Source organism: Erythrolamprus reginae, chromosome 6, assembly GCF_031021105.1.
Source record: "Erythrolamprus reginae isolate rEryReg1 chromosome 6, rEryReg1.hap1, whole genome shotgun sequence".
NCBI classification, from domain to species: Eukaryota; Metazoa; Chordata; class Lepidosauria; order Squamata; family Dipsadidae; genus Erythrolamprus; species Erythrolamprus reginae.
The window spans coordinates 59,779,996-59,796,157 of NC_091955.1; the positions used below are offsets into that span (position 1 = coordinate 59,779,996).

The 16,162-nt window shown below is 37.7% G+C and overlaps 1 protein-coding gene across 3 annotated transcripts in view; it reads right to left on the reverse strand.

The window, feature by feature from the left end:
* The window catches only part of ANKS1B (ankyrin repeat and sterile alpha motif domain containing 1B), a 325,146-nt gene that overhangs the window by 203,313 nt on the left and 105,671 nt on the right, over positions 1-16,162 (reverse strand). For all 3 annotated transcript variants that reach the window (XR_011559489.1, XM_070755905.1, XM_070755906.1), the window contains exon 13: positions 1,542-2,113. Coding sequence is in view for 2 of the 3 variants with exons in the window: in XM_070755905.1 (XP_070612006.1) it covers positions 1,542-2,113 (572 nt within the window). In the remaining variant the exon portion in view is untranslated. The remainder of the gene's footprint in view (positions 1-1,541; positions 2,114-16,162) is intronic.

A 16,162-nucleotide genomic window follows, 5' to 3' on the forward strand; every position in this document is an offset into this window, starting at 1 on the left:
CTGACTGGGCTAGAAAGAAAGGCATGGCAGAACAAGAGCAAGCTGCTCTGCCGCTTGGCGTACCTAGGCCATGTTGCTATTAGTATTGCTAGATAATGTCCCTAGACCAGCGGCCCGCTGAGGTCTTTTAGCCAGCTCGCGGCACCACATGAGATTTTACCGATCGATATAATAAGAGGGAGAAATAGAGAGGGAGAGAGAAATGAAGAGGAGAGATAAAAAGGGAGAGAGAGAAAGGGAGAAATAGAGAGAGGGGGAGAGAGAGAAAATGTGAGAGATACAAAGAGGGAGAGTTAGAAAGAGAGGGAGTGAGAGAAAGAGAGAAGAGAGAGAGAAAGAAAGAGAAAGAGATAGAGTGGGAGAGAGAAAGGAAGAGGGAGAGATAGAAAGAGAGAGAGAGAGAAATAAAGAGAAAAATGAGAAAATGATGGAAGGAAGGAATGAGGGAGAGGAAAATGAAACAAATGAGAGAAAAGGAAGAGGGAAGAGAGAAGTGGAGAGGAAGGAGGGAGGGAAGGAAGGAAGGAGATGGAGTTTGTTGATTTAAGTTTAAATTTACTTGTTAATAAAGAAGTATAAATTACTTAATTACTTAATTATTAATTACTTAATTATGTATTACTTCTTCTTCTTTATTTTAAATATTGTATTTGTTCCCATTTTGTTTTTTACTTTAAATAATGTATGTGTAGTGTGCATAGGGATTTGTTCATAGTTTTTTTGTATAGTCCGGCCCTCCAACAGTCTGAGGGACAGTGAACTGGCCCCCTGTGTAAAAAGTTTGGGGACCCCTGCCCTAGACTGTTCCAAAACTGTCAGCTTCCTGCTGATTTCCTTTGACCCATGTAAGTGAGGATTCTGGAAAGTAATTGCAAGTCCCAGGCTGGCAGGTAAGTAAGTGTCTGCTGTTGGATGAGAGAAGGAGAGATGTAGCAAGTTTTGAGGATGATGTGTGAGGATATTCTGCCGCACGAATCCCAGCGACCGGTTAGGTCCCACAGAGTTGGCCTTCTCTGGGTCCCATCAACAAAACAATGTCGTCTGGCGGGACCCAGGGGAAGAGCCTTCTCTGTGGCGGCCCTGACCCTCTGGAATCAACTCCCCCCAGAGATTAGGACTGACCCCACCCTCCTAGCCTTTCGCAAACTCCTTAAAACCCAGGGCCATTTCCATTTTACACAAGGTTTGTCTGAGATGTATGATTGTTTTTATATTAAAGGTTTTTAATTGTTTTTATCATTAGATTTGTACCGTGTTTTGTGTTGTGAGCCGCTCCGAGTCTCTGGAGAGGGGCGGCATACAAATAAATGAATGAATAAATAAATGAATGAATAAATAAATGAATGAATGAATGAATGAAAAAAAATATATATATATATATATATATATATATATATATATATATATATATATATATACATACATACATACATACATACATACATACATACATACATATATATATTTTGTGGGTGGTGTGGCAAGGGTTGAAATGCAGTTCTGTTATTTTGATTCATTCTTCTTCCGCCATGAATACTTACTTCTTCCCATTCTGAAGTAAATGATGGCGTTCTTTCAGAATTTCTTCTAGAGGTTTCATGGATAGCTGAAGATTCGTTCCAATTCTGTCTTGCTTTGTAATCATTAGATGGATAAGAAACAAGATTTGAATCTGATTTGGAAATATATTTGGATAAATGAATGTCCAGAAGTGTCTTTGGCAAAGATCGTATTCGTCCAAGTGTGCAAGCTCGTTCTACAATTCCTGCAGCATTAACTACCCACTGATCTCCAGTCCTTGTGATACCAGCCAACGTGTTAGCTTCTCCTATAATGTTTTTAGCAGGGAATATAGTTCTATTTAAAATTGGTGGTTTTTTCTTTTTAACCAGAAGAACAGTGCTATTTTCTTGCAGAGAATGTTGTGGATTCAAAATAGTGAGGTTCAAACTAATTTTCTGGTTCAAGTCATCCTTTGGACAAATTTTTCTGTAAAGTTGAAGTGGATTTTCTGGTGGGTCACAAGCAGGTGATGATCCATGAAGAAGGCCAGCAAACTGCTCAAAAGGGTTTGCTTCTAGATGATCACTGTCAATGGATGTTTGCTGGGTTCCTGTAAAATATAATGATCCTTATTGTTTTATAATTATAAACAGAAAACCTTCTCTCTTTTTTAGCAGTAATGCATTGTTGCTTGCACAACTAGAAAAAAAATACGATAGCATTAAAGAAAATCATTTTGCTTTTTAAAATTGTGTTCAACTATATTTCAGTACATTTTCTGAATTACTCCCTTATTTTGAGAATCTTAGCCTTATTAACAAAAGAGAATCATATGATTTGGTGTGTCATGATCTTTTAAATTTTAAATTCTCTTTATCTAATATGGAAGACACATATGTAAGTACTAAAAACTCAACAATACAATGGTGGCAAATAGACTTCCCAATGTAAAATACAAACTGTAACTTTTTACATGTTGCAGTTTTCCTTAATTGTCATTGCTTTTCTATATAACCATATGTCGTATTCAGTATGTAACATTAATAGTACAGGTAAGTGGATTTATCAATTGAAATAACATTAAATAAATAAATAAAAAGTGTGTAAAATTGAAGTGTTTCAATACACTGAATAATTATTTTGCTTTCACCTTTGTTCAGGTGAAGGACTAACTACACAATAGCTTTGAATTATCTTTATTTTGGTGTTCATTTAAGATAAACTATAGATAGAACTAAAAAAATAATTTAAGTTCCACTTGTTGATGATGTGTTTTATTTAGTTATAACATTAAGAACTCTGGTTTTTTAAAATAATTAATAAATATAATTGCAATAATAAAAGAAGGAAAGAAGAGTATAAACTTCAAAGGAAAATAAAACAACTAGTAGGAGAATAGAAAGAAAAGAAGAAGAAAAGTACCAATATAATAAAGAAAAGAAAAATACACATATAAAGAAGTGACTTTCAACTTTCATCACAATAAGCAGGGATGGTTGCTACCAGTGCAGTAGGCAAATGTGGACTGGTACTGGCTGCCAGCTTGAGCAATTTGCATGTAACCGCTCTGGTGCCAGTCCTTCAGGTGCCACCTTTTTTCCTTAATTTTTTTGTATTTTTTGATTCCTGCACATGCGCAGAAGCAAAATCTTGTGAGAAGACACTCCTGCACACAAGATTTTGGTGATTTTTTGCTTCCACGGATGTGCAAAAAACCCACCAAAATCTCATGTGCACATGTCACCTCGCATGATTTTGGTGCATTTTTGCTTCCTGCATATGCATGGAAGCAAAATCATGCTGCAGATGCGCATACATGCGCACGCAAGACTCCCCATGCTGCGCACACAGAGCACCGGTAACAAGAGGCAGGAGCAATCCACCCCTGACAATAAGTATAAACAAGTTTAATAACTTTTACCTCCTTTTAATTTACATCGAATTATGTCTTCATCATATGTCCCATTTCTTATATACTGTATAAACAAATCCATAAAGCATCACCATTTTAGTTCTCAATCAGCAAAAGTCCATTAAATGTTGAAATAACAACTATCTATTTGAACTTTTATTGGGTAAATCAACTTTATATTGCTTCCTTTTCCTTCTAACAACCACAATCTTTAGTCTATTCAAGTAATGTCATAAATTTTGATTTTATTGCATTTCTTTTTTTACTCCTTTTCACAAGATTCATCCAAACTTTAACAAACCTCTTTTGTAAATCAAATAAAAATGTTATCCAGGTCATTCTCTTCATTTAGTATTTGTAATTCTCTCTTTTTTAAAAAGCATGAATACTGTACTTTTTATTGTTATTTTGTCCATGTCATTATGGTAGCCTATCATTTCTAGGGTCAACTAGAAAAAGACAAAACTTTTCTGTCATTTCTTCTAAAATATGTTTTGGATATTATCCATAAAAGCAAACTTTGTTATTGACATTGTTAGTATTAATTTCTAGTTCTATTTTTCAAAAGTATACTTCATTATTTCCAATATTATAATATTTTGCATTATTCTGTATCTATTAATTTGGTTTATATATTATTTTCCTTTAATTAAAGTCTTTAGCTCCCTTAAGTGTTCAGTTTTTAAAACTGTTTATCTTTTTTGTCTTAGGAAAAAAAGTAAAACAAGTCCACTTTTCCAAAGGAACAGGTCTTTATAATTAATTCCGGATCTTATTTCAAATGCATATGGACCATTTATACATGTAAAATCTTCATTTAAAAGTGTTTATGCTTATAGTAATTTTTTTGTTTCATTAAGGATTTAAGGTATACTCAGGGCTTTCAAACTTGTCAATAGATTTGGCTTTTAACAGCTGAAAATTAGTTAATAAGTAATTCTGATTGTGATTAGAAAAAGAAGTGTGTAAAACCAGTATCCTTTTAAAGATGCTGATCATCTACCAGTGCTCCACATCCACCAGGCTCCACATCCACCAGAGACCATTGTCTTGCAGTCTTCTCACAAGGAGTAACTGTCTCAAGCACTTAGGTACAACCTCTCTTTCTCTGGAGATATTCAAAGTTCTTTTTTTAAAAAAAAAATAAAGTTTATTAATTAACAAAGGGTAAATGGGGGGGTACATAGATTCAAAATGGGTAAGGGTATTTATTACATGATAATATATTGCAGAATATATGTAACAAAATGTAACAAAAATTCAATATTCACATTTGTATCTTATTACTATCAATAATTCATTTATCTATCTTATCATGTTAATTAAAATCTATAAGGATAATAAATGTTAGTAAGAATAGTGAGAGACGTATTTGTAGAAAGGTAAGTAGAAAAATAAGATTAGAATTATATAAAATATTTAGCAAAAGAAAAGTATAAAGAGTAAGAAAAAAAAGTTAAATAAATGGGGGAGGGTAAAGGGGAAATCTGCGTAAATAGCAGAAGTTATCAGGAGATACAACAAGGTATATTGATATATTATTGGGTGTATCAGTAATATATCAGTAATGAAAAAAAAAGAGTGAATAAAGAAAATAAAATATATTTATATCTATGTGGTAAGTATTGAAAAAGAAAAAAGGTATAGCTTGATTAATCTGAGATAAAATGAATGATTGAATTGTGAAATTATAGTGAAAATCATTGTTTAATTGAATTTTAAAAACAGGTAAAAAGAGTAATGTTGTCGGAATCAGTTTCTGGTCGAAATGTTTATTTTTTATTTGTTTATTTTATTATTTATTTATTTATTTATTTTAAGTGTCGGTATTGAAATTGTTTTAATAATCAATGGGATTTTGAATTCAAAACGTTGGAAAATAAAAGAAATTTATTGGTTTATAAAATGAAAGTTAGGTATTTTTTGGCAGTGATCCATTTGTACCAATTGTCCCATATATTATAGTAATCAGAATCTTTTTTATTATGAATCTCCATAGTAAATTTTGACATCTCCACACATTCCATAATCTTAGAAATGACTGCTAATATTGGGGGAGTTTTTTCTTGTTTCCAATACTATGCGTATGAGATGCTAGCAGCCGTTATAATCTGTAGGATAAGATATTTCTCTGATTGGGTGAGTTTCTGCCTAAATATACCCAATAATAGGTTTCAGGTTTAAGAAATAAATTAATTGAGGTGACTTGGTCTATCAAATTTTTAATAATTTCCCAAAATTTTTGGGCGTAGGTGCAAGTCCACCATGTGTGATAAGTTCCTGGTTTTAATTTGCATTTCCAGCAGTTGGGGGGGAAATTTGGAAACATTTTTGATAATCTTGCTGTAGGAAGATGCCATCGGTAGAACATCTTCAATTGGTTCTCTTTATAGGAAATTGCTGTGGTCATTTTGTAATTTGTTGTCCATGTTTTTTCCCCAATCTACTAAATTAATCGTGCAGCCAAAATTTTGGGCCCAGGCGATCATACATCCTTTGACTTGTTCTTCACAATTATCAAATGCTAATAGGTAATTATACAGTTGTGAAATCATTTTGGAAGTTGGGCCAAAAAGAATTGTATCTATTAGGTTGTTTTTTGGGAATCCATATTGTTATATTTAACTAAAAATACACTGAACACAAGAGATTCAAAGTTCTATCTACTCATTTGTTCTTTGGTCTTCACTGCTTCGTACTCCAGATGAATATTAAGAACTTTATAATGAAAAACCCCTTTCACAATTCCTGTGTTTGTTTTCTCATGCGGACAGTCCCAAAGTTACACAAAGTTTTAAATTCAGGAACCCTATTATAAAGCAATGTTCATGCAAGTTGAACTGTGAACTACACAAATATACAAAATTAGTGCCTGGCATTTTTCATAAAATTGTAGTAATCAATTTTTATCCACTTCTAACATTTCAGAATTATGTAAAGCAGGACATACATAATCTTGGGACATCTGGTATTATGAATGTTGACAAGAAATGTATTTTAACATGAAACTTACATTCAAATATGAGCATTTTACTTGATTTCATGCTTTTAAATCAAAACAGACACCGCAGCTAAACTTAGTTGGATTTTTAAAAGTTTTGATACCATTCTTAGAAGTTTCTGAAACAGTTTTTTTCTTATTTGGAATTTGCGTAAAATTATTTGGAATTTGCCTATTTTAGACTGACATAATTCATTCAAACCTTATATCATGAATTATTAATTGCATAATTCCTCCTTGATCAAATTTATGAACACATCAAAGATACCTTCTTTCTTAATTTTAATTTTATTTTACTACTTATGGTTAATGTAATTAGACTTTCTGAAAACATTTATCGAACTAACTTTTAAAGGACACAGCAAAGTAAGAGGACTAAGGTTTTAGATTAGATTTGCCTTCTTCACTTGCTTCATCTTGCTATATAATTTTAGAGGATTACTCTCAAGATTGCAAATTTGAAGTGATCATATGTTTATAAAAATGAAGGCAATTGAGCAACAAGGTCTAAAATATACAGGATAAAAATAAATTAACTGTGGAGTTGATTTACATTCTTACTGGCCATCTACATCTGTTCCATTAAATTACATTAAACAATTTAGCAACATTCTCAATACTATAGCAATTATATCCTGAATCCTGGATTCAACAAGATCAAGATAGCAAGAATATTAGTTTTCAGGGACATGAAGCTTGCTGAAATGATAAAGACTGAAGGGACAAATTTAAACCCAAATGGCAGCAATATTGGCATAGTATGTCTAGTCAACCTTTCAGTTAGATTTTATTTTCAATAGAGAGGCAGGGAAGAAGACTGTTCTGCAATATGGTAAAGGATTTTGGAGTTCTTCATTTTATAAAATAATTTCCAGAACTTTCAGTCATTTTAAAATTTTTATTAGGATTATAAAGTTGAGATTATATTTTTTCGTTAATTTTATTGTACTGTATTTATTATTGTTTAATTAGTTTTATATAATAAATCTATATAACAATATCATAAACATTCATATACAAATGTACACACATATTACTGTTATATATTTTGAAATACTATTTTAAATGAAATATTATTTTGCAAAGCTCACATAGGAAAATCAAACATAGTCTCTAAATTGGCAAATATACTCATTCAAACACTAAGGGGTTTGGGGTTTTTTCATTCAGTTTCCAATATTGGGCTGCTGTCCTTCATGCTAAATATTATATAATGGAGAACTGGGGACAATTGAACTATATATTAAAATAATAAAACTGCAATTTTTATTATGAGTGAAAACTGAATTAATCATACCTACTGAATAAAAATATGTGCAACAAAGCAAGAATCAAATTACTAGATGAATAATGCTTGTTAAAAAAACCTATATCATATTATATCAATAATAAGCCCTGTGGTTGCCATAGCAAAGGATTCCAGTATGAAACAAAATCTCGTTTGAAATGTGTGCCATAGCTATGGTAACAAGCACATTATGACCCTTGTGCTGCTAATCTACGTAAATTATCTTTATATTTGATTTAGAAAGAAATATTAGTAATAAAAAAACCTAAAAATATTTCTAAATATATATCATGTGCAATCATTGGCACACTGGTATGTTGAGCATTCAATAAGAATTAGAAAACAAGAGCATTGTCCAAGGTATATTGAAGAAAATGTTGACGGGTACAAAGCAGTGAACAGATAACTGCCTTGTGTCTTAATTCATGAATCACAGTGTTTATATGAATGATAAATGCTAAATAAGATTCATATATTTGGTGTAAATATTTCACAAGAGATTATAGAATTTAATGAAGGGATAGGATATATATTTGTAATAAATATATGAATAAACAGCACAGATTCATAGTTCTCTTTAAATAACAAATAAAATTGGATATATGGTAATATGAAATAAAAGCTGTTAAAACACAACAAAAACATGTTTCTATAAACATAAAAATACAAAATTTATTTATTAAGCATTTATTTTTACTAATGAATACATAACTACAGTGGTTACCTCTACTTACGAATAGTGACAGTGTTTGGGTTTGGCAAGCTCGGCCGAATTTTACGCAAAATTCGGCCGAACCCGAACCGAACCCGAACTCGAACCTGAACGGGGAATCCCTCCCATGAAGAAATTCCGGGGGCGGAACTTTGACGTCACCGGCAGGTTGCTAAGGACGCCAAGGTGATCACTTCCTGGATTCCATGGAATCCAGGAAGTGATCACCTTGGCGTCCTTAGCAACCTGCTGGTGACATCAAAGCTCTGAACGCCGAACACGACCCCGAACTTTGCCTGAACTTTGGAAAAATTTCAGGTTCGTGTTCGGCATACCGAACACCGCAAAATTCGGTACGGACCCGAATTGTGCAGGTTCAGTTCGCCCATCACTATTTAAGAACTTAATTCGTTCCAAGACCAGGTTCTTAAGCAGAAAAGTTTGTAAGAAGAAGCAATTTTTCCCATAGGAAGCAATGCAAAAGCAAATAATGCATGCGATTGTGGAAATCACAGGGAGGGTGGAGGCCCTGTTTCCTCCCAGGAGATTCCTAGAGAGGCCCCATGGAGGCTTCTCCCCACCTTTTCTGGCTATTTCCTCCCAGGAGATTCCTAGAGAAGCCCCCAGAGGCTTCTCCCCACCTTTTCCGGCCCTGTTTCCTCCCAAGAGATTCCTAGAGAAGCCCCATGGAAGCTTCTCCCTGCCTTTTCCCATTACAGTTTCGGAGGCTCGGGTTTGTAAGTGGAAAATGGTTCTTTAACACCCAGTTCTTATCTAGAAAAGTTCATAAGTAGAGGCGTTCTTAGGTAGAGGTACCCTGTATATGAGTAAATATATACGTATCACATGTAATTTAATATGATGATGTTCGTCCATTGTATTCAAAGAAGACCTTGATAGCTAATAGTTTGTGGACTGTACATGATGTGTCCGCCAATGGCTGGTAAGTCCTATTCAGGCACGAAATGTTCTCCCACATGTTGTGCAGACATGTGCGGGCACAATTGTCACAGCACTTTCAGGTGTGGTTTTGCGGAGTGCTCACTTCTCTTCTGCTATGAATGTTCTTCTGGCTTCAGATTATTATTATTATTATTTATTGGATTTGTATGCCGCCCCTCTCCACAGACTCGGGGTGGGTAACAACAGTGGTAAAACAACATGAACAGTCCAATTAATAAAAACAACTAAAAAACCCTTATTATAAAAAAACAAACATACACACAAACATACCATGCATAACTTGTAACAGCCTAGAGGGAAAGGATAACTTAACTCCCCCATGCCTGGCGACAGCCTTGGTGAATCAGCATGCATCATGTTGGTTGATCTTGTGCCAGGGTTTCCCAGGAGGTGATGTCTATATTGAGGGACTGGAAGCAGGCTTTCAATGTGTCTTCATATCGCTTCTTTTGTCCCCCATGTCAGAGGTCCCCAACCGCCGGTCCGCGGACCGGGCCCGGGCCGTTGGGGTTTTCCAGCCGGTCCGCGGCGGCGCTGCCCTCCCGGCAGAGGACATTATGCAGGACAGGGTGGGGCGTCGGGCAGGGCGGGGAGAATCAGGAGGCTCCTTTGGCGGCTGGGGGCTGCCTGGCTTTGTGATTTTGGCTGGGGTGGAGTTAGGAAGGTCCTACTTCTCCCCCCCCAGCCAAAAACTCAAAGCCTATCTGCTGGATACGGGCGATGAGCAGGACGAGCGGTGCCGAAGCCGGTGGCTGTGGCAGCTGCTGCAAGAGGCTTCCGCGCCGCTCTGTCCCACTCATCGCCCGTATCCAGCAGATAGGCTTTGAGTTTTTGGCTGGGGGGGGGAGAAGTAGGACCTTCCTAACTCCCCCCCCAGCCAAAATCACAAAGCCAGACAGCCCCCAGCCGCCAAAGGAGCCTCCTGATTCTCCCCGCCCTGTGGAGAAGTGTGGAGGGCTGCGTCACTAAGCTCCATCCCTCCATAACCCCACCCCCATTTGACCAAAGCCCCCCCCCCCCACCGGGCCGTGGAAAACTGGTCTAGCTTAAAGCCGGTCCCTGGTGCAAAAAAGGTTGGGGACCTCTGCCCCATGTGATCGCTTTCCTTTAAGCAGCTCACCATAGGGGAGCTGTTTAGGGATGCAATGGTCTGGCATCCTAGCAACATGGCCTGCCCAGCATATCTGAGATTTCATCAGTAGAGTGGAAATTGATGGCAGGCCTGCTCTGAAGAGGACCTCACTGTCAGGCACCTTATCCTGCCACCAGATCCTCAGAATTCTATTGAGGCAGGTCATGTGGAAGTGGTTCAATTGCCTAGCACGCCTCCTGTATACAGTCCAAGTAATTTAATATAATGCAAATACAAATGAGTATGCCTGTGTTTATGTACATGTATGTGTATGTGCACGTGTGCATGTGTGACTGCATATAATTCCTAGTTATTGGAATATGAATTGGAAGGTGAATTTTTTAAAATTACAGTAGTACCTCGTGATAAGAACCCCTCATCTTACAAACTTTTTGAGATACGAACCCGGGGTTTGGAATTTTTTTGCCTCTTCTTAGGACCTTTTTTTGCCTTACAAACCCACCGCCGCGAACGCCGAACCCAGAAGTTTGGCAAAAGTTTAGGTTCGGCATTCGGTGAACGCCGAGAAGTGCCTCCGCCCGGCTGTCACCTTGCCAGAAGAGCCGTGGAGCTGTCGGCCGGTCGGGAGGCTCAAACGGAGGTGGGGAATCCCAATAGGAAATTCCAGGGGCGGAGCTTTGACGTCATGGAGATGTCCTTCCTGGCCAGCCGAAATGTGGACTCCAGGAAGGACGTCTCCATGATGTCAAAACTCCACCCCTGGAATTCCCTATTGGGATTCCCCACCTCCGTTTGAGCCTCCTGACCAGCCGACAGCTGCACGGCTCTTCTGGCAAGGTGACAGTTGGGTGGCGGCGCTTCTTGGCGTTCTCCCGAACCCGAACGCCGAACCCTAACTTTTGCTGAACTTTTCGGGTTCGGCGTTCAGGAGAATGCCAAAAAGCACCCGGCTGTTTCAAAAGGTGACAGCTGAGCGGCGGTGCCCAACGGAGTGCCGTTTTTGCGATTTTTTTTTGCTTGCATGCATTAATCGGTTTTATGTAGTTTCCTATGGGAAACATTGTTTCGTCTTATGAACTTTTCGCCTTACGAACCTCTTCCTGGAACCAATTAAGTTCGTAAGATGAGGTATCACTGTATTTATTTGCTTATTAAATTTGTTTGCCACCCATCTCACTGGAAGTCTGAATTTTGATTAAAAACTCAAAAGCCATTATTTGCATTTGCCTGTGAAGTATCTCAACCATATAAATATGTTCTTCACTCCTTTTATAAAACTACCTTTCCTTGTTTTTTCTTGCAATTTTTCAACTATTTTTAATCCTTATTATATAACTTGTTGTTTATGTTTATATTGTACAACATATACTATATATATTGTTTGTAAACCACTAAGAGTCATTGAGAATGAGTAGGCGACCACATAAATCTATTTTTAAAATAATTACATTAAATACAGTGGTACCTCAAGATACGAACCCCTCATCTTACGAACAACTCGTGATACGAACCGGCGTTCGGAGACTGCTGGGAAGCTGCGCGGCTGTTTTAAAAGATGACAGCCGGACGGCGGGGCTTCCCAGAAGCCTCCCGAACGCCGGTTCGTAACTCGAACAAAGTTCGTAAGAAGAGGCAAAATTTTTCTGAACCCCGGGTTGCTGGGAAGCCCCCCAGCCCGGCTGTCACCTTTTAAAACAGCCGCGCCGCTTCCCAGCTGTCTCCCGAAGCCGAACGCGGAAGTTCGGCTTTGGCGTTCAGCTTCAGGAGACAGCTGGGAAGCGGCGCGGCTGTTTTAAAAGGTCGCAGCTGGCCTGGGGGGCTTCCCAGCACCCCCCCGAACCCCGAACCTGGGTTCGGGGGGGTGCTGGGAAGCCCCCCAGGCCGGCTGTCACCTTTTAAAACAGCCACGCGGCTTCCCAGCAGTCGCCGAAAGCGGTTTTTTTGCGGGGGGTTTTTTGGTTGCACAGATTAATTGACTTTACATTGTTTCCTATGGGAAACAATGTTTCGTCTTACGAACCTTTCGTCTTACGAACCTCCTCCTTGCACCAATTAAGTTCGTATCATGAGGTATTACTGTAATTAAATTTAAATTTAAAAATACTAGTAAATTCATATTGTTTTATCACAAAAATTGCAACAATAAAACAAATAAACAGAAATTCTTTTCTACAAACTTAAATATCTTCATTCTCTTCTATCTCTGCTTGAGCAATCATGTTGGGAATTCTTCTTTTCTTTTGCCTCAGTCCTGGAAATTGAGATACAGCTCCTAGAATTCTTTCAACCCAAGAGAATCTAGTTTGCAACCCACAAAAGGAAATTTGCTGGGGGCTTTCTCCAATATACATGACATAATCAGTAGTTTTAATAGGAGGTATGAAATACCTCATCTAGGTCAAAGCAATTCAGTAAATTTCTACTTATTTATTAATATATATTATTCTATTTTTTAAATACATTTTCTTCTTTGAAATTTGTATTTATTTGATTTTACTATCAATCATCAATCAGAAAATCCATTAGCATTCATTATGCCAGGACAGGGCTTTACATGTACAAATATGTAACATAAAAACAATGTGTTTGTTGTATCAATACAATAGTGATTTATAAATACAATCATTCATACTACAGTATTACCAGACAAGAAACCAAGGTATAATGCAAACCAAATAAAGTAAAATTTGGCAATCACCCTAATTAAAGTGGAATTCTGATCACAAAAAGGGATAAAATGGGATTGTATAAAATTCCTGCCTTGAGCAGAGGTTTGGATTTAAAAAAACCTCTATGATTCCTTTCATGATATTATGTTGTGTTAATTAAAGAAAAGATTTATAAGAAAACATCTTTTTTCCCCTTTGTGTGACTGCCTTAACTACATGGCATAGTCTGCCATGTAGTTTGTGAACATGGCATAGTCTGCGCAATAAAGCAGATAGTGGCAAAAACAAATTACTTAGTTCACTCTACATGAAATAAGCATCTGTTCAATAATAATAAAAATAATTTCTGTTCTGTTTCCATTGTGTTCTTAAAATTTGCATTTCCTTTGAATATCCACTTTTAAAAGGAAAAAAAAGGTTGATTAACCCCCCCCCCCAAATCTTGTAAGAGGACTGGATATTTGGCATTTGGATTATTGGATTAATTATTGGATTAAAACAAATACATTGTTCTAAAGGGTTGCTATCATTTCCATTAATAATTTTCTACAAGCAACCCCATTATTGTACCTTGTATAGTTGCTTCAGTGGAGCTGCCTTTCAAGCAAACATGGTTATAATCTTGCAGCTTTGCCTATTTTATTTCTTGCACCACATCAGGTGGTAATGTGTTTACCATTCTAATTGCTCATTAGACTTTGTGCAGGATGGAGGAGGGAAGCAATCTGTTCCACTATTGCATGTTATGTCCTCAATAGATGGACACATTAGAGCATTACTGTTTAGAGAATTCACACTGGGTCTATTAGAAAGGAATTGTTTTCCTGCCTATGTTTGTTTACTTTTCATCAGTCCACTTTTCATGTTATCAAAGAAAAGAAAGCCAAAAATAAAGATATAAAAAGATATGCAGGTAGAGACTAATTTTCAGTACATGCAAGGGAAATTTTCAAGCAGCTGAAAACCAAATTACATTTGGAGGCTGAAGTGGAATATTTTCTATAGTGATGCCCATTGCAGCAACATTAAAAGTAGCCGCAAAATGGAGGGTAATGGGACAGGACTGGGTTCTTCCCGGTTCGGACCGGTTCGCCCGAACCAGTAGCGACCCGCTGGTAATGTTGATGTCACCGAACCGAATTGGTTGGTGCTGGTCTGTGGACACCGCCATCTTTTTTAAAAAATGATTTTTAATATTTTTTTATTTTTTATTTTCCTTCTGAGCATGCTCAGAAACCAAGTTCTGGCACTGTGCATGTGGTCACCATCTGTTTAGCAACTGTTTCTTTGCCATGCGGTGTAGGAGGAAGTGAACTGGTAGCGAAGTAGGTTAGAACCCACCCCTGCTTCTAGAGTCCTCTCGCACCCCTTTTGGCTCCCAGGGGGCTGTAGGGAGCTTGGTAGGCCCATGTTGGGCCTTCAAGGGAGAGAGAGAGAGAGAGAGAGAAAGAAAGAAACCCTCACTGTTTGGGGATCCCTATGCACCCAGAGTTTGAGTTGAGAGCTTATTGTAAGTGGCTGCTAAGCTATCCTCAGACTAAGCTAATCAACAGTGGAGCTTTAAGAATGTCAGATGATCAATGGGCATGTTCTCAGTTTCAAAAAATCTGGGGTTATTTTCCCTGCTATCAGAAATGGAGGGGGGGAGGGAGGGAGAGGGGAAGGGTAAACTATTTTAGTCACACTTCATCCTTATTTTTTGATGATCTCTACATGCATGGATTTTGAATTGAGAATTTATTGTGGAGATCTAAGAATGCCAGATGATCAATGGGCATGTTCTCAATTTCAAAACGTTTGGGGGGGGGGGGGTTTACTACTACCAAAAACCTTCTGGGGTTCTTCACAGGAAGGGAGGCAGAGAAGGAGGGAGAGAGAGGGGGAGGGAGGGAGGGAGGGAGGACAAGAGAGAGAGAAAAAAGATAAAGAGATAAAGAGAAAGAAAGAAAGACAGACAGAGAAAGACAGAGAAAGAGACAGAGGAAGAAAAAGAAAGAGGAAGGAACAGGAGAGAGAGAGAGAGGAAGAAGAGAAAGGAAGCACCACAAACCCTGCCACTAGACATGGCTTCAGAAAACAGTTTGAAACAGCAGAGCAATTTAGGGCTGGAAGATATATCGGAGGTCATCTAGTCCAACCCCATGCCGCAGCAGGAATCTTTACATTGTCTGGATCCGCCTCTATCGGAGAGGAAATTTTCCAGAAAAGAGGAGTTTACTAGGCTGCCATGCAAAGGAAGGTAGGGATAGTCCTTGACTTATTACCACAATTGGGCCCAAAATTTTGATTGCTAAGCAAGAGTGTTGTTAAGTGAGTTTCACCACATCTTACTCAATCCATGACATATCCTGGCTCTAATAGTGATGTGCAAGCTATGGAAGAACATCTGAAGGCATGTGTAATGTTTTAATGTACAGAAGTTATGATTAAATGTGTGGCAGAAAGTGGACTCTGAGTGTGTTTTTCCAAATGCAGTAAGTGTAATTTTAGAAGAGCTCTCTCTCTCTCTCTCTCTCTTGCTCTCTCTCTCTCTCTCTCTCTCTCTCTCTCTCTCTCTCTCTCTCTCTCTCTCTCTGTTTGTATGTGTGTGTGTGTGTGCACATATACATACAGTATATATAGTAGATAATGTATCTTTTTGTGTGCTGTGTGTAATATGTATGTACACATATGGCATAACTACATAGGATTAAATAGTATATTTTGGATGTTCAGTAGTAGTAAATTGATAGGGAAATTGTATCTAGTTGAGGCCTTTGAGGTTAGGAGAGGCCAAGCACCCTAATCCTAACCCTTGATCTGAGTGATGTGAAGTTGGCCACACCCACCCAGTCATATGACCACACAGTAACCCCCATACAGTCACATGACTGCAAAGCCACTCCCACATAGTCACATGACCATGAAGCCATGCCCACTGTCGCATGACCATCAAGCCACACCCATAAAATAATCCATGCTCTTAGAACGGTACTAAAAAAAATTGGAACCTACCCCTGTAGGTTCCAAAGGTAGAATGCT